This window comes from Panicum virgatum, chromosome 9N (genome assembly GCF_016808335.1).
Source record: "Panicum virgatum strain AP13 chromosome 9N, P.virgatum_v5, whole genome shotgun sequence".
In the NCBI taxonomy this organism is placed as follows: Eukaryota; Viridiplantae; Streptophyta; class Magnoliopsida; order Poales; family Poaceae; genus Panicum; species Panicum virgatum.
The window spans coordinates 76,449,474-76,471,769 of NC_053153.1; the positions used below are offsets into that span (position 1 = coordinate 76,449,474).

A 22,296-nucleotide genomic window follows, 5' to 3' on the forward strand; every position below is an offset into this window, starting at 1 on the left:
TTAGAATGTTTTAGGATTTAGGTGTATTTAGATGATTTTTGACACTATGACTTAGGAGTTAGAATATTAGATGATATATTTTTGTTGTCCATGTATGCAGATAGACAATGGCAAGCAGAGATGTTGTATGGGAACACGGGGAAAATCTTTATCCCGGATGGCGATGCAACTATTGTCGTACGCAGAAAGGAGGAGGTGGTGCGACTAGATTGAAACAACATTTGGCTGGGCGCGGGGCGGAGGTGGTCCATTGCAGAAATGTGCCACCTGATGTGCGGGACTTCTTTCAGCGTGAGTTGGATAGGGCAAAGAAGGCAACTGCTGACCGGGCTCGAGAGAGGTTGAGACGGGAGAAGGCTGCAGCGGAGGGAAACTATCCCGGTGATGAAGAAGATGAGGAAGCTCAGGTGCAGCGTGCCATGGATCTATCAAGAGCGGAAGCAGAGTTCCGACGGGGGGTGGAACAGAGAGGAGGTGAATATGAGCGTGGAGGAGGTAGTGGTTCGACGAGAGGGAATGTTATGCAGAGGATGTTTCGAAGGTCCACTTCGCAGAGGGAAAGTCCTGTGGTGGAGGACTATAACTTGGCAGCTGGTGGGAGAAGAGGAATGATGCAACCAAGGATTGATACAGGCTCCTGGACGCAGAAGGGTAAGAACGCAAAGGAAGCTATTGGTAAAGCTTGGTCAAAGTTTTTCCATATTGCAGGAGTTCCTGGAAGACAGGCTGACAGTCCATACTTTATCAGTGCGGTCAGGGAGACACAAAAAGTGGGGTAAGTTTTCTTTCATTGCAATGATACCTATGAGCGTACATCCTTGTATCTCATGATTTTCATATGGTTTGCAGGTGAAGGTATCGCATCACCCACTGGACGGGATATTGATGGCAAGTACCTTGATCAGAACGAGCAAGACTTGAAGACGAGGTACGTAAAGTTTCAGAAAGACTGGCCCTTATTTGGCGTCACGTTGATGTGTGATTCATGGACTGGTCCGACGAGGATGAGTGTCATCAACTTTTTGATATATTGCAATGGGGTCATGTGGTTCCATAAGTCTATTGATGCGACCGGAAGAACTCAAGATGCTGCATATTTGTTCAAGGTAGTCCCTAAACATGTTTCATTCGCATGGTGTATGTTTTGACATGTTACTAAACAATCTGTCTTCCATTGCAGGAGATTCAAAAGGTGGTGGAAGAGATTGGACCGGAGAATGTCGTGCACGTAGTCACCGACAACGGCTCGAATTATAAAAAAGCATGCAACGAACTACTAAGTGACGTGTATGACCACATAGTTTGGACACCGTGTCTAGCACACACCGTCAATTTGATGTTGAAGGATATAGCTCGAAGGCCTGAACATGGTGTTATCATCAAGCAGTGCAAGCGAATTTCAAATTGGTTACACAATCATGGTCAGTTGAATACAATGATGAGGAACGCAATCGGTGGTGAGTTGGTCAAGTGGAATGCCACTCGATTTGGAACCAACTACATGTTCCTAGAGAGCATCTATCGGAAACGTGATCGTTTCATGCAGTGGATGGCATCTACTGAGTTCCAACACAGCAAATGGGCGAATACCGAAGATGGTAGATTTACTCATGCAAGTTTTTCAAGTATGGAGTGGTGGGATGCATTGAAATATATCATCGACACGGTTCAACCAATATACAAGTTCCTTCGATTCGCTGATCAGGACAAGAAGCCGAACATGTGCGAAGTCGTGATGGCCTACCAGACTATGAAACAGGAGCTGAAGTCTTTCTTTGGAACAAATGTTTCCACACTGAAAGAGTATGTTGAGGTGGTGGACGAGAGGTTGCGTGATGTGTTCATAGGCACGTATGTGGGTCCAGGTAAGCACACATCAGTCGTCTATTTTTAAACTCTATTGAAATAATGCTTATTTGAAGTGATTTATATTTTGCAGCTGCTGTCCTAAATCCGAGGTATGCATATACGATGGATCCAACTCAACAAATGTTTCGTGGACTTAAGGATACATTTCAGCGCATGACGGATCTCCAGAGCGCCGTCCAGGCATTGCAGGAGTTTGACGTGTTTCGGCAGAAAATTGGCGAGTATAGCAGTGATATGGCAATGCGGATGGCGATGGACACAAAGACATCCCCATGTAAGAGTTATTCCGTATGAAATTGTTATTTTCTCTATTCGAAAATATTGCTTACATACTCGGTTGCACATGCAGCGTCCTGGTGGATGATGTTCGGATCAAGTACTCCAAAACTGCAGTACCTTGCCATGAGGCTTGTTTCACAATGTTGTTCGTCCAGTGGATGCGAGCGGAACTGGAGTACTTTTGCCTTGCTGCATACAAAGGTTCGCAATCGGTTGTCGCACAAGAAACTTAATAAGCTTGTTTATGTCAACTACAATCTTCGTCTCCGACTCGAGGAGGTCTCCGGGCCACTGATGCGTGAAGAAGGTGATTTCATTGACCAGCTAGCCCATCTTTCTTTCTATGATGAGAAAAATCCGGTGCGGGAATGGATGGAATATGGTAGATCTAACCGGGCTCCAGTTCTGGACGAGGATGATGATGACGGCGACATCCCTCTCCCGTCCCATATTGTCAGAGATCAAATAAACGAGTCAGATCTACGTGAGGCTACGGGGAATGATTACATCAGCGATTGGGCACGTACAAATATATGTGACACTCACCTAGAGAAGAGAAAGTTGCAGAAAGGACCTAAGAAGGGTGACCCGAAGCGTCGAAAAGGCAAAGGAACAGCAAAACCAGTGAGCAGCGACACCGAGACTGATGATGGCAAAGGTGAGCGTAGTCCTCCATATCAGGAGTCCGAGGATAGCAGCTCGGCCGATGATGGTGATGATGGTGACGGTGCTGGGCCTGATGCTGGTGGTGGTGGTAGTGGTGCTGATGCTGCTGCTGGTGGTAGTGGTCGTGCTCGTAGTGTTCGTTTCACAGGTATACATTGCACATACAAATAGACACATATTTTTGACTATTGACTACTAATTATGAAATATGGTTGATTGCAGGGGAGACTCAGTTCACACATGCTACTCAGGACACCGACCATGGAGCACCGCAATCGCAGAGGAGAACAGGTGGACCAACGGACTATGATAGTCCACAGCACTCTTCTTCCTCCTACAGCGATTCGAGGCACTCTTTTCACTATCCCATTCCTGACATCAGCATGCAGCCACCGACGAGATGGGTGTACGAATGGGAAGACCCCCATTTTTACACTATGTTAGCTCAGGAATGGCAGACAACATCGGCGTGGACGGGCCAAACTTGGCAACACTACAAGGCTGAGCTGCTTAGAGTGCGAGGTATCGCTTTGATGTCCAACGCCGAATACCAAACCGCGTCCCAAATGGGGGTCTTCCCATTTCTACGTTGAACTTTCGTTTCATGTGTCTAGGTGTATGACTCTGTATTTGTATGCACGCTTATTACTATTGTATTTGTATGTATGATTATAACTTGTTGCTTTGGTATGGTCATTTACATTAAAATGTGCATAGCTCATGCCGAAATTTTCTTTTATTTTACACCGGGATCTATTTTTGAAGCGGCGGAAAACGAACCGGTATACCGGTCCAACCGGCCGGTATACCGGTATAACCGACCGGTTTACCGGTTCGGGCTGCCCCTCCCACATCACCGGTATACCGGTCAAACCGGCCGGTAAACCGGACCGTCCGGCCGGTATACCGGTCCGTACCGTTTGAACGCCGAGATTTGAATTCAAACAAATTCAAACTTCCTTTTGTCCGGTTCCGACCGGTATCCGGCCTAACCGGACCGGTAAACCGGTACCGGAGCCCGGCGGTTAGGCCGGTCCGGTCGGGAATGGAAACCCTGGCCGTGGCCCGTGGGCGTGGGGCCGGTCTCTCTGGTTTCCAGAGAGGCCGCCCCCGGGTCGGTGGCTCGGAGTGGGGCCAGACGGTCAGGGACGTGTGGATCCACGGCTGAACGAGGCGTGGACTGTCAGGTGGAACCTACGAGGCTACGACGGCAGCTCCCGCTTTTCACTTTTTCTTTTTCTGCCGTTCGGATGATGACCAGGGGCTGGGCTGAGAAGGGTCACTGTGCGAGATTGGAGTCGTTCGCGCTAGGATTTTAGCGTGCTAATGAATAGTAACATTTTAACCGTTAATTATGGTGTCAAATAAAAACAGTTTACAAAACCAACTCTAGAACCCCGCGCTAGTGACCTTAAAGAATCTAATAAAGTTTTTGACCGCGCGATTAGAGAATAGTTACTGTAGCATCAATGTAGTCAATCATCAATTAATTACCGTCATTAGATTCGTCGCGAAAAATTACACACATCCCTAAAAAAGTTTTACAAATAGATTTCATTTAGTACTTTATGCATGTAAAAAAAATTTTTTAGAAAACGTGTGCGCTATTTTTGTGGAATGCCAAAGACCCGGTTAAGGTGAACACGTCACGAGCTGTAATTTCCAGCACTCGCAGGACGGGCCCTGAGTTTTTTTTTGTTCAAGGGTGAAAAAAGGCATGCCCAACATGTTTTGACTCGCAAAAAAAATTCTGAAAGTCAAAACAAGTTTTTCAAAAAACATATTTTGACTTTCAGAATTTTTTTTGCAAACTTTCAGAAATTTCAATTTCAGCAAACTGTTCCGAGTTTCTTTTTATTTTCCAGAGGAACGGCATCGTTTCGCTTTCAACCAGCAGCCCGTATCCCGTATCTTCACTTCACGCCAGAGAGTTTCAATGAGATCATGGTGAGCCAGAAAATTACATCTGGAATCACCTCTTAACTAGACTTTCTTTGAGGCCACAGAAATGCCAATTCTCGGTGAAAAGGCCATGATCATGTTACTTCGAGACGTAGCGACATCTTGATCCGACAAGAAAACAACTGATGAAGTAAACGAAAGGCTTGCCGAGTCTACACGAAAAGCTTGAAGAGGAGACTGGGACCCCCCGTGTCGTCCTCAGGGGCGACTCGGGCGGGTCGCACCCCAGACCGCCGCCGCCCCCCTCCCAGCCTCCCCTGCCCCGCTGCCGGAGCAGCCGCCGGAAGTCAGCGCGGCTGCTAGGAAGGCGGCGGCGGGCCCTTCTCCTGTTTCAACGCCGCAGTCTCCGTTCTCCACGTCGCCTAGGCCGCCGACCCTCCACTTCGCCGGCGCTGCGCCACCGCGGCCATGGCCCTTTGGAGCTCCTCGCGCGGCTGCTCGGCACCTGCGGCATCGCCCCACCCCCTCCTGCAAGCAGCTCAGCTCGGCATACAGGGGCGTCGCCCCCCAGATCTGGGTGGGTTTCGCCGGGTCCTGTGGTCTTCGCCCTCCACACCGCCGTGCCATGTGGTCGTCGCCCAACAGCAGTCCTCGCGCTACTGCTTGGACGGCTGCCTGGCAGTGGCGGCGAAAGGGTCCCTCCTTCCTCCTCCCGCAGATCTAGGCGGAGGCTTCCCTCCTCGTCGTCGTGGTTGCCGCCCACTGCCCCCCACCCCCCACTCTCTGCAGCTCGCGGTTCCAGACAGTGGCGGAGCCAGGGGTGCAGGGGGTGCTCAAGTCCCCCTACCACCTTGGCTTCCATGGAAGCCCCCCTACAAATTTTGTGGAGGAAGAAGAAGGAAGGAGAAAATTTTGAGGAGGAAGAAGAAGGAATGAGAGGAGGGAGGAGGAAGAAGAAAAGGAGAGCCCCCTGACTCTGGATCCTGGCTCCGCCGCTGGTTCCAGATTGGGGGTGCGGGGATCTGGTGCTGCGGGGGCACCTTCGTCGGGGTCCCCTTCTCGGTGCCACTGGGTGCTGCCGGTGAACAGTGGTGGCCTTCGGTGAGCCTTGCTGCCGTCTCGTCGTCTTCTGACTGCAGTCTACAGGTGATGGCCGTGCAGCTTGGGGTTACAAGGGAGCTCAAGGTGAAAACCGTGCCCGACATGCTGTCGGTGCTCTCGATGGCGGCGTCCGAGGACGTCGCTCACCTCCTTGGAGGCGTCGACTTGCTCTTGAAGGTGACCCCAAGCTAATCCGGCGCTGATTCTGGTGCAAGGCTGATTCATAGTGTGGTCTTCCATTGTGGGTCGCGCGGGTGTACTCCATTTGGCGCCTCTGCTCCGTCGGCGCGCTCCTTGCAAGTGGTGACATCAATTTTTTTTGCCGGCTGTTTCCACTTTTCACCGTCCCCCTACAAGGTTTCCTCCCCTTGCACGGCGTTGGACGGTGGTACGTGGGAGGCCGGATGTGCTTTTAAAGGTGGCTCCGATTGCATCGAAGAGGAGATCGTTGTTTCTGGTGAGCCTTGGTTTGCGCCCCTCCCGCCGCCTTTAGTCCCCACTTCGATGGCCTGACCCTTGAGGGTGACAACGAAGCGGCGTAGCTACGAGGGGTGGTGTGGAGGTGCAATGACTGCGGTGTCTCCGGCGAGTAGGTTGTTCGGTGGTGGCTCCCATCGTCGATCGGTAGCCGTCTTACTGCTGGTGGGCTACTGAGTGTCTCTTTGCCCTGTTGTTTTCATGATCCTTGGTTGCGTCGCCTCACCAAATGCCGGGTTGCGAGACCATGATCCCCTCTCTTGGATCTCCTCGTTTTCCCCTCTACGGCCCTCCCCCTTTGAGGATTCCTCCCCTTAAATGGCGTTGGAGGCTCGTCGACTGGATCCTGGATATGCTCCATAGGTGGTGTAATCACGATCATCGTCTGTCGGTCTCGACTCTGAGCTTTACGGTCTCTTGTGGAATGGAGATAGATTGGGTATAGATGTGCGGATGTGGTTTTGTTCACTAGTAAGTGGCTTGCCTATGTATTGGATGGACAATTGTTAGCTTTGTACCTCTCTCTTCTGTATTATCTTTTCCTCCTTTTTCCCATCCTCTTCTTCTCATATTGTACAACCCTTGGTATGCCGGGGTGTACTTGTATTGGCGGCGCTTCGCCTCTTCTTCGATTAATATAGTAGGTGGGACCCCCCCCCCCCCGAAATTATTCGAAAAAAAGGACTGGGAAACGGCTAACAATAGGAGACGCACATTTGGGAAAATGAATTGCATCCACACGGAAATTGAAGAGTAAACATTTGTGCTAACAACATGTTCCCATATTTTTTCTTTCCCTCCTTCAAAACTTCTCTATTGGGTCTACACATATGTACAGAGTTAGTGATTGACTTCAGTTTGACATGGATCACAAAAATAAAAAAACAATGTACAACGCCAGGGGTAAAAAAATTTTAAAAAAAAACATCTACAAAGAGAACCGCCCAGTCACATTGCCAAACTAGCTGCAAAACTGATGTTGTAATGCCACCTCGGACATTAAATCTCCATTCCATAAGTTATCGGATCATTGGCTCGGGGGGCTCACATCATGTGGAGGTGCCCATCAGTGATCATTGGTCTTCGAGCTGCCTTGGCCTCCACTTCCGCCGTGATTACTGTGGAACTCAGCATGGTCATCCCGAGAATCACGAATTCACTGAGGTTCTGTCACAGGTAAGTGCATTTGGTGTATGTCCAAGCCAAGCTAGATTCTACAAAGGCAAGCCCAATGTCAGTGTCCCGACATTTTCAGACTTCACAATGAGGGACAGCCTCTGTAAAGCGGTTCCAAACACCCTGCATGGTTACCACAAACAATTATTCAGTTAACCGTCAGTTAAACATTGTCTGCAGTGCTTCAGGTAAATAATCAAGTAGGACAAAAACTCACATGTTTTGAGTGCAGAGCAGTTACTCATTTGAATAGGCCTCTGTAAAGTCTCTAATTCTTTGCTTTATAGTCTTAAAGGAAATAACCAAAATATCAGAATGAAGATAATAACTAGAATGGTACGAAAATTGCTTCAGTTCAATAGTAAACTACACATGATATCACATACCTGCAGCTCCTCATGAAGCAGTACGAAGACCTTCTTCATCAATTTATGCCTCTGCAGATCATGTTCCCAAAAAGGTTCAGGGAGAGCTTCAATTATTAGCAAGAGTCAAATCAAATAGCTAAGTTCTTTAATAGTATCCTTTCATAACTCAATGTCATATGAGCAGAGCTATTTGTTTGATAAGGATACTGGTAGTGATTTTAATTTTTTACGTCAGAAAAATAGAAACAAGGAATATTTTGTCCCCTTTCCGGCTATGAAAAAACTAAAGGCAGTCATGTTAAAGCATATGGAAGATCAGGCAGAAAACATACTGCTCCTGATTCACGGTACATGTCTCTGAGTCTTTCTACAATATTATAATATTGTTCCTTGTCTCTTTCTTTAGCAACATTGAGATCCTCTTGAACCTTTAAGAATTCAGACCTGTATTTTATAACAAATATAAGAAAAAGGAAAAACACCAGTTCCAGGAGATTATTAAGTTACGGACTATTAATAGAAGAAAAATGACGTGCAAAAGAAATAGAAAACACATACTTAGTTTTCTCAATCTGACTGTTCAAGTATGAATAAGCCTCATACTTCTCATTGTACTCCTGCACATAATCTTTGTATCTGGAAAAGAATATAACCAGTTGGTTCTATGCATCAACAACAAAATACACTTAAAATTCGAAACAGATCGACACTTTGCATTTCAATTTCAATCAAATTTACAGACCCCTTAATGAAATGTGAGAATGGTCATACGATCCGTAATGTTTCAGATAACACAGACAAACAGAAGTCCAAAAGAGCCAGTAGAAAAATCGTCAAGCATTGGTCACCAGCCAACGTGTAAAAGTTCCAACAGTTTTAAGAGGACGGAGAGAGTCTCAGGCATTAAAAGATTTATAGAATTTTAGACAAGTCCACTGAATTGCTCTATTAAACAGGGACCTGCTTGCTAAAATGGCTGGTCCAGGCCATATGATTCAATCATTCTCAGATTTTTAGCAGTAGAAATCTCTAGAAGCTAAACTAGACTGTGAGGGAATCTAGAAGAAAACAGAAAGCACATTCCAGTCTAGTACTTTATACAACAACTAAGTAGCTGAAAGATCACTAGGACAGAGGAGTCAGGTACAGCTTAGTGATAAAAGCAGGGGGATGTGAAAATGCACAAAACAAAATATGTCAAGACATAAAACTGACTGCATGGAGGATATTGGAACTTACTGTGAGAAATCTTTTATTGGAGCCTTCAGTTCTGGCTCATCTTTATCATACTTGGAGAAAAATAAGTTGTCATCATCTGAAGAACTGTCTATCTTCCTACCTGTCTCAGTCTCAATCAAAGAGTTGTTCCTACTTCTTTCCTCATTATCTGATGGGGAAATTGATTTCTGTGTCTGAGGCACTATGGCATTATTAATACCATTCTGTGGAATACCATTCTGTGGAAGCCGTGAGGTTGTTTTCTTCTTCATTTCTGGGTACTCTAGCGTTCCACCTTGTGCCATCCTTGACTCCTTTTTGCTAGTTTTTTCACCTGACCTATATGATATGTTCTCAGAATCTGAATGATCAGTCCTTGGAAAATGCTGATTCTCAGGAACATACCCTCTTTGCAGAGGCCTATTATCATCAAAATCATATCCTGCTGCCTTCCTGGGAAAGGCTTCCTGGTTTATATGACCTCCAGTACCATATTCTTGAGGTGATGGTTTCCCCTTATCATGAAACCCGGTTATATGAGCCTTCCTGTTATTCATACTGGAGTAGGAGTTATTTATGTCAGTTAATTTACCATCAAGTGACTTGGAAGAACTATTTCTCTCAAATTGCTTCCTTGTCCTCCCATTGTCATTTTCCAAAGAAGACTCGCGAAGTTCACCCAATTCGAGATCTGAAAGCTCTCTCTGGAGCTTTTTCTTACCATTAGGTGACCTCTCAAAATTATCTCTTTGCGAAGTTGATAGCTCACCATTACTTTCATTGGGTTCAGGAAAAGTAGTGATCTCATCAGGCCCAACATTTCCACTGGAAGTATTGGTTAAATTCATGGAATTTATATTAACATTAGCATCCTTTGAACGCTTGAGCATTTTATCATCAATAAGAGAATCCCCATGTCTACTCCTTTTTCTTGTTGAAGAATCATCCAAGCCATCAAAATTGGCATGTTGGCCTTCACCATGTGTCCCAAAGTCAACATCGGTACCATGCCATGGTTTCTGCATCTTATCTGCTTTTTTCTTCAGACTTGATTTCTCAATATTTTCTTTTGGTCTCTCAGAGTGCATTGCTGGGATAGGTACATTTGGGCTCTGATCTATCTTTTGTATGTTTCCAGAAGCCAAAGGTCTTCCTTTCATGGCAGGACTGCTATCTCGTGAAGCAATGCGCCTAACACTCCCTGTCTCCTTGTTCAACCTATCATTCGTATGCTTTTCAGGCAGTAAGTTTTTTTTGTGCTCTGAGAAAGAAGCTGTAATGCCTGGAGATGCTGCGTCAACCTTGACCTTTTTGCCACTTTGAAGCTCTATTGTGGAGTTCTCATTACCGGAAGACCTTCTCAATTTGGGTTTGGCACTTTTGTCCCCAATACTCATCGGGGTCTGGTTTGATCCGTCCTTTGATGTTGATTTTCTCCTGTTAGGATGCTGCTTTGTGAATTGACCAGCTTCTTCATTGGGTATCTCACTAGTTGTTTGCAAGGAGTCATCAAAAAGGTCTTCTTGATAAGACATTTCATTATACTTTCTATCAACTCGGCTAGGTTCCATTCTGTTGCTTGGCATGTTCTTGCTCCCTGGAATTTCAGACGGCTTCTTCAGGTTGCTTGCAGCCAAGCCATCAGATTCAGCACCATCATTATTAGAATTAAAATTGTTCAAATCAATATGCGGTGATGTAGTCGTATAATCCATATTTGTTCCAATGTCGATCTGTTCATCATCGACATCAAGTCTTGTCAAATCTCTTGGCGATGATGACAAATTAAGATCATCGGCAACTTTTGTTTGTGCTGTATTTGCTTTGTCGTCATCACTTGTAATATCCACAAATGCATCAGAGCCTTCCTTGCTGCTCGATGAATCATCACTATCACTGTCGCTGCTGCTCCCGCTGCCACTTTCTGCAGCACTTCTGCTTTGGCTCCCACTATCACTTCCACTGTCACTGCTGTCACTGTCACTATCGCTATCGCTTGCACTCTCACTAGAAGTTCCTGCCTTATCTTCACTGCCATTATTGACCTTTCCATCTCCTGCAGTAGCAACTGGGGAGCCCACAACATCAATACTCTCAAATATATCAGGATCGTCAATCTTTAAGCTTGGAGGAAATTCATCAACATTCTCATTGATGGATCTGCTATACACAGCAATAGATTTCCGTTAAGGTGTTGTGGTAGAATTCCTGGCATCTAGATAAATCGTACAAAGCTTTTGGAAGCAACATGACAAAACCATTTCTGCAAGATAAAAAGAAAAGGAAAAAAGACAAGGTATTTGATCGTATTATGAGAAAGGCTGTACCTTCCCTCTTCAGATGCATGCCTTCTAGAGTTTTCTACCTCCAACCCTGGTTTTAGCACATACCTCGCAGGTGCTTGGTAATTAGCAATCTGAAAGAATAATCAAAATTTTAAGTGAGTTCACTCCTTGTGTCCTACATTTCCTATTTGGGGAAAGAGGTGACAAATAGTGTTTGGTTACTCACATTCTTGATGATGCTCTCTATTTTCTTCGATGCGTTAGGAAATACATCTGCAACAGCTTTCTCCAAAGCCTGCAAATGTTCCATAACATGTGTGAAGAACATCAGATGATTATTCGTGGAGTATCAAGTGAATTATGCAATCAGATAAATTAGGAGGAAAGAAGGTGTATATGACGACAAATGAAAGCATGTGTAGTGTAATCTGCCCAAAAAAAAGCATGTGTAGTGTAATACCAAACCAATAATAACATTACTGTAAATTATGTTCAAAAGGTGAAAGTAGTAATAGAACAAGTTTGAGCTGCAATGTTGCTTGATGAAAGTACCAAGATACAAATAGGTCAAGTCCGTCAACCTTCTTTATCATACTGCAAACTGTTTGAATTATTTACAAATAAAAACAGGAAATTTCAGGGTTATATTTCCATTTGCACATGGAGATTGATTAATATCATGTGACCTCATGGATGGAGAGAGGGAGTACCTTTAGGCTCATTCCTTTTGGATTTTCTGAGAGTACAGATATCAAGAGGCTCCGAACTTCATTTGTATTGTCATCAACACTTGCAGAATGAGCACTTGCTCGGCGATTAATTCCTTTAGACATCTTACTTGGTGTTGCTTTCTCAGTTTTATTGTTCTCTTTATTCAAATCAAAAGGTGTTACAACTTCATTATTTGCATCTGATCCAATAGGAAATGAAGGAATACTCGCTCCAGGTTGTTCAGGAGAAGGTGCAGGAGAAGTTGAGAAATTTCCTTTGGGAATATTGTTAGATAACTTCACTTTGGAAACTGATTTGGTCGGGGCGATAACAGCAGCTGGAGCAGGCAATGAACAATATAGAGAGTTAATTACAACAAAACAGAAAAACAGTAATGCAGAATAATATGATCTAACATGATCCGAACCTTTATTCTTTTTAAAAAATTCATTCTTCTGCTTCCAGTGCATCCTCCGCATACTACCTGGAAGAGAAAACAGCACTAAATAGTAAACAGCCTCTAACAAACATAAGCCAATTCAGGACCAATATTTGCTATTGCACATAGGAAATCAGATCCCATTTACTATCTAATACGAGGAAATTAAACATAAATTGAATTTGCTTAGAATAATCACACAACAATGCATATTTCTACTATGAATTAATGAAAGCTAAATCAAGGTACAGATAATAAACTAATAATGTAATGCTAAAAAAGAAAACATAAATCAAAGTACACACCTTCTACAGCTGCAGCAGCCATTGACTTGGCCTGACTCTTGACAGATGGATTAGCTGGGTCCAGCACGATTGATCTATAGCCAGAAATATTACAAGGATACATAAGCAAAATTGAAGAAAACTACAATACCATAAAACAGAAATCTTAAGAAAATCTACATATCAGGATTATCATAAATCAATAGAGACCAAGAGGGCTATGAATGGGGAAAGCAGACAAACTTTCGAGATTTCGAGAGACGTTCAGCCTCCTCAGAGCGCATTTTCACAAGGTTCTTTGCTGACTCATCCAAAATGCGTTGCACATTCACCTTGCGCCAAGCAGAGCCACACTCTAGAAGCAACCCATTTCCATCCTCTCCACTCTGGCGTTCCTCATAAATATCACACAATTCGCCACGTTCAGATGCCCATGTGAATTTGAATTCTTTACCATTAACATCTATTACCTGGCGCAGGAAAAGATATTTGAGTAGTCGCACGAAACAACTAAATGTACAGAATCAACTAAACATACAAGAGTAATTGACATGTTGAACAAATTTCTCTTGGCAAGTTGGCATAGCAATCTAAGCTAGACCTAGTACAACAATCGATGCTGGACCACTATCAACCTGAATTTCTTCAAAGCATCCTTCACCAAAGGGAATCAGCCAGTTCCCACCAGTCTCCAAAATTTTCGTGTGGACTGGAAGTGCAATACGGAATGAATAGGCATTTTTCTGTTGTTTCAACAGTACTGGCATACTTGGTGGTACTTCCATACATAAAAGAGAGAAACACTTCATAAGACACAGAAAAGAAAATTAAAAAAATATTATTTTGGTTTTTGAAAGCCATGAGGTGTTCGGATGTAGCAAGCCTTATAATTTTTTTGAAAATCATGGTATTACTAAAATTGTAGTCTTGTTGGAGTTTTAGGAACTCTACTCTAGACTTCAAAAATACTTTGCATCCAAACAGGGCCATAACAGATTAAAATCCGAAGTCATTGAAAGGGAACAATCCAGAATCACATACTAACATTAGTATTAAGTTTAGCAAAAAAAATAACCAAACCATGGACAAATGAACACCAAATGTAAAGTGATTTCAACCGATACAAATCAAATTGCATGAAATGACAAAAAGAATCATCAAACAAGCAATGTGCTTGTTCAGGCAGCCTAAAGTAAATCAGAATAGCTAGGAGTCCGAGGCCATAGTGCATGGAAAAAATTCTAGGTTCATGGGAAAGATTACTAAGCTTGTTCCCAAGCAAACAAAAAAAAACGTCAATGAGAAGTATGAATATTGTGCCCCAACAGATCAAAATAAATGCAAATCAATCAATCAGATCTTTGAGAGCAGAAGACACAGCAACGATATGTAAGCATGATTTGCAAAAAATTCTAAAGTGAAAGGAGCAAACAAGCAATGCAAGCTCACTGTCCTATATGAACCAAAGTAAGCCAAAGACTGTCGCACCATATGAAAAGAAAATCGTTAATCTTAAAGATATACTTAAGAAAACATCATGCCCTAAAAATTCAAACTATATTTTTGAGTACCATGTAATAAATTTGGTTAGTATGAAAGAATTACAGAACAAACTAAATCAAACCCAGTACAAGCACTGCTCAATGGAAAACGTAATTACGATATACTGTAAGTGGAAAGTCTATCCAAATTTGTTAGGTTAAAATCTGAAGGGACTCCTGGAAACGAGAACTAAACGACAAGATGGTGCTCACGTTCTCCGACGAGTTGTACATGTTAGGGTTGAACTTGATGCGGGCGCCGCCACCAGCCTCCTCCGCCCGCCGGATCTCGTCGATGAGGTCGGGGGTAAGCCGTATTATAGCAGAGAAGGCGGGCGGCCCGTTGGACTCCAGGCGGAACCCCTCGTCACGCCCCGCGGGCTGCGCGGCGGCAGCGGAGGCGGCGGCGGCGCGACCGCGGGGAGGAGCACCCATCCCGCTGATGGAGGAGGTGCCGCCCCGGCCGCGGCCGTGGGGGGCCGGCGGGCGCTTTGACGCGCCGCCACCGCCGCCGCGCCCACCGCCACGGCCGCCGAGCTTGTACATGGCCCGCGGCCCGCGGCGGCGCCGGCGGGAGAGCTGGTCGTATCGGGGCTCGCTGGTGGAGAGTTGCGAAGACGCCGAAGGAGAGGGCGCAGAAATCGTATGAAATTTCTCCTTTTTTCTTTTTTTTTAATTTAAGGGTTTTCCTTCTGTATTTTCGCCGAGCCAGCAGCCGGCTAAATTATTATCCTTGCTCTACTCGATTTATCTGATTCAGAGCAGATACTTGTAGCAAATACGCCAGTGAAGTTTGCAGTTAAGTTAGTCCACACGGATGAAAACATACAAATTAAAAATCTGGTAATAACGCTCCGCTGCAATTGTGTCAAATAGGTAATACTTCATGTGAAAAAGGGGAAGTGTACATACACATACACAACTGATCACATTATCTTTGTTCTAAATGCATGTAGTTGCTTTAATCAAGTTTAATCCATCTACCACAGTCACTAGTGAACATATGATGATTTCTAGAACAAATTAATTAATTCAAAATTTCATCCAACTGATTAGTTTATACTAAACACCATACATCAAAAGAAATAGTGAAAACACAAAGAAAGGGTTATGAATTCGCGTCAAATGCGTCTAAGAAATTTGGTGGAAACCTTTTCTTTCCTTCTCCTTTCCCTCACCCATTTGAGAATTCTTTAAAAGCACAAAACACACCTCGTGTATGCTACGCGTTTAGAAAAACAATCTGTTATCATGGAATCGTATTGCACCACAAGGATTGGTATATATTAACTTGTTGTATTGATAGATGATATATACACGTTTATTTGTTCCGTATTTAAAAAAATAAACTATAGCCATGTGCAGTTTACCGACTGACCTGATCGTAGCTAGTGGATGGCCCGCTGCGTTTGGTTATCAGGTCATCGTCAAATTAGCGAACTCTTGAGTGAACTCAAATAAACAAATACAACGTGGACTATAATTAGAAGGCAGATGTGTTTATGATTATCCACAATTCCCGCGGATCATGTGCTTCTTAACCCGCGCGAGTTAACAGGGCACATCATCAGACACCCGTCAACGATGCGACCGGTGAAAACCATTTGCACATGCAGTATTTTGTGTGTTCTACGTAATCTGCTAGGGGGTGAAACCACGGTGATTTAGTATTTGTTGTAATTGAAAGCCGAGTATACTACCGTCTTGTCACGAGAGAGAGAGAGAGAGAGAGAGAGAGAGAGAGAGAGAGAGAGAGACGTATGTACGGGACGGCCGGACGGGCGGACAAACCAAGCAGGGACAAGCAGTCGCGTACGGTGGCCTCGACGGGGAAAAGACCACAGAGTCCCAACGGACCGGCGCCCGCACCACCGTCGCGTTGCGGCCTTGAGCCAACCCGCACAAACAATCGCCGGGTCCCAGCTGCGGCGCTGGCATATCCTCTGCGTCGCTCGGATCGGGTCCATCGCATTTGCATTGCAGCCGTGCTGTATCGATCGATCGATCGATCCCCTTCCAAAAAAGCGGGACGGGTCCGCAACCTGCCAACCGGCGACCAGCAGCTGGTGGAGTCACGAAACGGTGAAAGGGGCCCGATCGCGGCTGGTGTGCTAGTGCACGTTTCGATGATGTCAAGCAGGTCCAGTTAATCTTTATCTTCACAGTAATGGATTACCGGTCTAAGGAGATGTGTTATGTTATCTTATTAATTACCGGTCCAATCGCGGGATAAAACATAAAAGGCTAGCTACCACTTGGTAGAAGCTGACGAGCGGCAGCGCAAGTGCCCGGTAGCGTAAACCGGATGACGGAAGCATCTTGTGCCTTTTCCCCTCCCCTTTCCGGAGAAGAAGGTGGCCTTTGGGACTTGGGTTCCAGTACCGATGCCCACCCAGAAGACCGCCCCATGCTCGAATCGTCACCGTAAAGACCATCAGCAGACAGATCCGGACGGAGTGTTCCAGTGCTTCGGCCACGCTGGAGCAGCTCAGCAGCCGCCGTTGGTTCCCGGCCGGCCCCGGTCAGGTCAAAATCATGCGTACCAGCAGCCTACCAGGAATGCGTTCTTGTGCTGGCCGTACGGTGTCGTGCCGAATCGTGTGACTCTGTCAACTACAGTAGCAAGTCCTCCGAGCAACCAACGTGTTCCAGCCTGTTGTCATGGCCTCCTCAAGGCGCGATAAGGGCCTGTTTAGTTAAAAAAAATTTCCTACGGTACCCATCACATCGAATCGTTGAATACATGCATGAAATATTAAATACAATTTAAAAAAATAATTAATTCTGTAGTTCACATGTAAATGATGAGACGGATCTTTTAAACCTAATTAGTTTATTATTAGACATTAATTGCCAAATAACAACAAAAATGCTACAGTAGCCAAATCCAAAAAAAATCGCGAACTAAACACAACCTAAGACCCGTTTAGTTCCCAAAAAAATTCTACAATACCCATCACATCGAATCTATGGACACATACATGAAACATTAAATGCAGTTGGAAAAAAATTAATTACACATTTTCACTGTAAATGACGAGACAAATCTTTTAAGCCTAATTAATCCATGATTGGACATTAATTGCCAAATAACAACGAAAATACTATAGTACCAAAATCCAAAAAATTTCGCAAACTAAACACATGTTCTTGTCGAGCTATTCTGCTGCATTTAAGGTTTTATCGAAACGCAAGCCTGCGGGGCAATCACGCACTGCAAACCCACCCGGTTGTCTTAGCATGTGTTTGGTTTGGGGATGGGTTGGGTCCGACCCATCTAGTGTTTGGTTGAGAGGGTTGGGTCCGACCCAATTTTTTGTTTGGTTAGAGGGTTGCAAAGGAATAGGTTGTGGTTTATTTTGACACCGTTAAAACAGTCATCTATGGGCCCCCTTGTCATCCCCTCTATTTTTTCTTTCTCTTCCATCCTTTTCTTCCTCGTCGAGCTCGATGCTCGGCCCCGCCGGACCGGCGCCGGCCTCCTCCGCCCGCCCACGCCCACGCCGGCTCCCTCCGCCCGCTCCGCCACCGCCATCGCGCCGGCGCTGGCCTCGTCCGCCCGCCCTGCACCGCCGGCGGCCTCCTCCGCCCACCAGTACTGCACCCGCCCCGCCCCGCGCCGCTCGCCGCAGCCTTCACTGGCGCCGCCCACTCCCTCTCGCCCGCCATGGCCTCCTAGATCGACCTCGCCCGCCATGGCCGCCCAGCTCGAGCTCGCCCACCATGGCCGCCCAGATCGAGGTCGGCCCCCATGGCTCCCCCCAGGTCGAGGTCAGCCCCCATGGCCATGGCACCTCCTCCTCCTTGCCCACGGGCGCGCCGCACAGCCCCACCCGCCCCTACACCGCCGAGCTCCTCCGCCCGCCCGCCCCCGCGCCGACGAGCTCGGTAGCGCCGGTGCTCCGCCCGCCCCCGCCCCCGCGAGCTCGGCCTCGCGGCCGTCGCCCACGCCCCCGCGAACGGAGCCGAGACGGCGTCGAAGTGGGTTGGAGTGGTCCGCTCGATTTGAGCGGACCACTCCGACCCGCATCTGAGGGGAATATACCCCTTCGGGTTCAACCCAACCCATATCAAACCTCCAACCAAACACGGGTTCAACTGGGTTGGACCCGTCCCAACCCACCCCGACCCAGCAACCAAACACACCCTTAGCTCTCAGCACCAGCACCAGCACCGGTCTACTGAGGCACCATGCAGGGTGGGTGCAGATGCGGACGAGGTGCAGCAACCGCGTCGCAAACCAATACAACCGGAACGGGAGGGACGGCACGGTGTAGGAATAGCGTGGCGCAAGCATTCGACATTGATCACCTCCCAGTTTCAAGGTTCAGAAAGTGGGCATCATCAGTTTTCAGGACAGGGGCAAAGAAGCCCACACAAATAAAACAACATAAATGCCCTTCGTTTTCACGACCGCCCAAGCACTAACCGGGAGAAAATTGCAAGGCTCGTAAGCTACCTAGCCGCCTCTCCTACCACGGCCGCGCCCACCACGCCAGCCACCTCGGCCCCCTCCTCCACGGCCCCCACCGCCACCCTTGTGGTGGCCGCCGGACTTCTTGCCGTTACCAATCTTCATGTCCTCAGGGAGAGGCAGGATGTTGTCGACGCACTTGCGGAAGCTGAAGTCGTCGGCTGATCCGTCAACCCTGCGAACAAAGAAGCAGCGGCTTTGCCACACTGGGTGGTTGCGGATCTCAAATGCTTCGATTCCGGCCCCAATCTTCTTAGCAGGCTCAGCATGGCCTTTCTTCAGCAAGTCCTCCAGCACCATTTGTTCATACTACAAAAATTGAGATGCAAATTAGAAATCCATGTGTTGAAGAGAAGATGTTCATGATGGGAATGATTATGGAGGTTAACTAGCAGACTTTCAAGATCAATAGAACTACCTTTGTGGCGCACAAGGTCTAGTAATCTAGTGGCCATTATGTACACAGTAATCATTTTCAAATGCCCAACAGCCAACTAACATATGTTTCCATAAATCCATCATCCAACTTCTTCTGTACTATTAGTATTAGGTTCGAGAAAACTTAATTGCAGTTGTATTGAAGTGTTTGACCTAAATCAATGCCTATTATTATGAGAAATTTTGCATCAAGTATCCACGTTGCGCAATCAAGCATCTTTGGCACAACCACATAAGTCATCCTTATCATTTTTCAGTGCAACCAGACCACAATTTTATCATTTTCCCTTTAAGCTCCACATACACAAAAACAAGAGCAGATTATAACCTCATAAATCCTAAATGTGGTAAATGAGGCAAAAAAAAGGCACAACCCAAACACAAGTTAGAAAAATATAGATAAACGAATACGATAAAAAAACTGTTTGAAAACAAAATTTCACCAATACCATATCGGAAGGGTAAGGTTTTTATCTAATTTTTTCCAGTTTCCATTTATGATATATATGGTCCAAAGTATCCCAATGTTGTAAGGTCGTCAACTGAAGATGTAATCAAGGTTAGTATTGCTTCACAAAAACTTGAAGGAATAAGAAAACGACCATGCTAGGACAGTGATTTCTAACTTTTGTGAATAGCTAAAAGCTAACAGGAGCAATGTCCTCTTACTCAAAACACCAGAAAAGCACTTGGAACTCTAGAACAAAACTGAAAGACCATGAGCAGGCTTAGGGGTGGGCATTCGGGTTACCAGAAAAATTCGGGTCGGGTATTTCGGGTTTTTTGAAATTCGGGTTTTCAGAAATGTTACCCGAAATTTGCTCTAAAAAATCAATACCCGACATTTCGAGTACCCGAAAGTTCGGGTTCGGGTTTACCCGAAATACCCGATAAAAAACCAGCAAGGAAATTCCGAGAAGATAAATTAGGGAAGAACATCAAAGTAAACCCAATAGCTTCTCTAAAATTCTATTGCCTGCTCCTAGCTTTGCATCCACATCAAGATTGCCTGCTAGCTGGAGCAGAAAAGAAAGAAGCAAATGAAAGGAAAAAAAGAAAGAAATAACAGATCCATTGAATCCTCCATCAGGTCCCAGCATCGTCGATTCCCTCAAGAGTCCCTCGAGAGGACCTAGCATCAAGCATCAACCAACAAGTACACTTTTACCAGTACCACATGCAGAACATCACCATGGGTCCATGGCCGCCTGGACACCAAGCAATCAATGGAGTCCTCCACGAGGCAACTTGCAGACAAAGGTTGAATTGAAGCGACAGGACCTCCAAGATGGCGCTCTTTACCACTTGCACGCCGCCGGTCCCTCGATGCCACCGCGCGCCGCCAGTCGTCGTCGCGCTGGCCGCTGGCTGCAAGTGCTAGATCTGAAGAAGGGATAAGGGGCTCGACGGCGTGGGGGACTGAGGGCTAGGGTGGTTTGGGGTAATGGGATGCTGCAAGTGCAATGTAAAGAGGCCTTGGTGGGCTGCGGCGCTGCGCGGTGGGCTTCAAAGACATGGCGCTGCGCGGTGGGCTGCAAAGACTTGGGTTGGGTCTGCCTGGATGTTCGGGCTTTTTTTAGGAATTCGGGTACCGGGGTTCTAAACCCAAACTACCCATAATAACTTCGGGTACCGTGACTTGCTACCCGAACTAGTTTTCGGGTTTTCCGGGTTCGTGTTTTTCAGGTTCGGGTTCGGGTTCGGGCTCGGGTTTTTCAAGTTCGGATTTCGGGTAATATGCCCATCCCTAAGCAGGCTGAACAAATTAAAGAACATATGAGGCCTAATTTCTCAAAGTTGCCTGTGACCGATAGTGATGTTAAACACCAATGGATTACATAAACTGTATAAAAGGAAAATCTAATGCGCCTCTAAAAGCATTGCAAACACAACAAGTTAATCAAACATAACAGGGATACTTATGCAACCCCAACAGATCAAGCCAACGAAGCTAACTTGATCAAAGCAAGCAATGCTAACAGACCACACTAGTCACATGATACCCAAGACAAAGCTAAGAAAACATCAACAATGCTTAATCAAAGCAAGCAAAAGTGTTAAACAAGTTCCCTAGTGATAATAGAACTACGGAAGAGCAAACTGAATCAAAGCATGCATAATAATATGCTAAAAGTTAAGATCTTTTTTAGCTCGTGCCCGCAGGCTGCAGCTTTGATGGATCAAATTAGAGGAGATGGAAGTGGCACGACACAATAGAAGGCCCACCTTAGAACCCTGTACTACAAGCTATGTAATTGCAAAAATCGCAGCCTTAAAAATAGATTTATCATGCCGAATAATTTCCATAACAGGAGTAAATGCACTCCCCGAACTCAATGAAGCTTATGGAATTTACCTACTGCCCCCTTTTCACTACTTCAGCGAGGCTAACAATTCATCAGGCGAAACTAGACAATAAATTAAGGCTAGCAACGTACAGGAACCGTCTTCAGCGCAACCAGATCACCAAGAGGCTATGAGAGAGAATTAATCACCTTATTGAAGTCAAGCTGCGGCGCCCACGAGTGGAGCAGGGTGAAGAAGTAGTCGAACATCTCGACAGCCGAGGCGAACTCTTTCGGCCCCAGCTTCACGGGCTTGCCCTCCGCCTCCTCTCCCTCCTTTTCATCCTTCGTCTCCACCTCCTTCTCCTCCTTGGCATCCCCCTCCACCTTAGGCTTCTTAGCCGCCGCCTCTTCCTCCTCCGCCGCCTCGCCGCCCTCAGCGGCGGGATCACCCTCTTCCTCCCGCTCCCTCTTCTGACCAGCGGCTGCGGGCGCCTCGGTTTCCATCGCTGCAGCGGCTGCGGGCGCCTCCACCTCTGGTTCAGCCATATCTGAGACGCGTGGAAGGCAGAAGTGGAGCTCGGAGTGTCGGCGCCGGCGGCAGAGGCTGCTCTGGGTTCGTGTAGGGTTTGGGGCTTCCGTTCCGTCCGAGAGGAGAGAGAGGGAGGGGTTAAGAAGACCCCTTACGGCATTCGGGGCCGAACGTAATGAGAAAGGCTTGCTGCAAGCCCAAGAGTGGCCCACTAGAGCCCACACAGCCCAAGAATGGCCCACTAGAGCCCA

At 46.2% G+C, this 22,296-nt stretch overlaps 3 protein-coding genes across 5 annotated transcripts; 1 reads left to right on the plus strand and 2 right to left on the minus strand.

Moving 5' to 3' along the window:
* Positions 1-1,236: 1,236 nt before the first annotated feature.
* LOC120690391 lies at positions 1,237-3,252 on the plus strand. The gene is made up of 2 exons (XM_039973032.1): positions 1,237-1,471; positions 2,182-3,252. Exons 1-2 carry the CDS (start codon positions 1,337-1,339, stop codon positions 2,983-2,985), a joined length of 939 nt encoding a protein of 312 aa, XP_039828966.1. The 5' UTR covers positions 1,237-1,336; the 3' UTR covers positions 2,986-3,252.
* Positions 3,253-7,023: 3,771 nt separating this feature from the next.
* Positions 7,024-14,940, minus strand: LOC120690389 (dentin sialophosphoprotein). Of its 3 annotated transcripts, none has more exons than XM_039973026.1 (13): positions 14,530-14,940; positions 13,019-13,245; positions 12,797-12,870; positions 12,480-12,536; positions 12,052-12,389; positions 11,568-11,636; positions 11,384-11,472; positions 9,078-11,219; positions 8,397-8,474; positions 8,171-8,282; positions 7,857-7,907; positions 7,688-7,758; positions 7,024-7,593 (listed from the first exon to the last, which is right to left on the minus strand). In XM_039973026.1, the coding sequence occupies exons 1-12, from the start codon at positions 14,860-14,862 to the stop codon at positions 7,708-7,710; spliced, it is 3,621 nt and encodes a 1,206-aa protein (XP_039828960.1). In that variant the 5' UTR covers positions 14,863-14,940; the 3' UTR covers positions 7,024-7,593; positions 7,688-7,707. The 3 variants fall into 3 exon arrangements, with proteins under 3 accessions (XP_039828960.1, XP_039828962.1, XP_039828961.1); XM_039973027.1 differs by having other exon boundaries at positions 7,070-7,593; positions 9,078-11,216; positions 14,530-14,939; XM_039973028.1 differs by lacking the exon at positions 14,530-14,940 and having other exon boundaries at positions 13,108-13,245.
* Positions 14,941-18,588: 3,648 nt separating this feature from the next.
* On the minus strand, positions 18,589-22,183 carry LOC120688048 (protein EMBRYO DEFECTIVE 514-like). Its single transcript, XM_039970177.1, has 2 exons — positions 21,724-22,183; positions 18,589-19,099 (listed from the first exon to the last, which is right to left on the minus strand). Exons 1-2 carry the CDS (start codon positions 22,060-22,062, stop codon positions 18,776-18,778), a joined length of 663 nt encoding a protein of 220 aa, XP_039826111.1. The 5' UTR covers positions 22,063-22,183; the 3' UTR covers positions 18,589-18,775.
* Between the last annotated feature and the right edge of the window lie 113 nt (positions 22,184-22,296).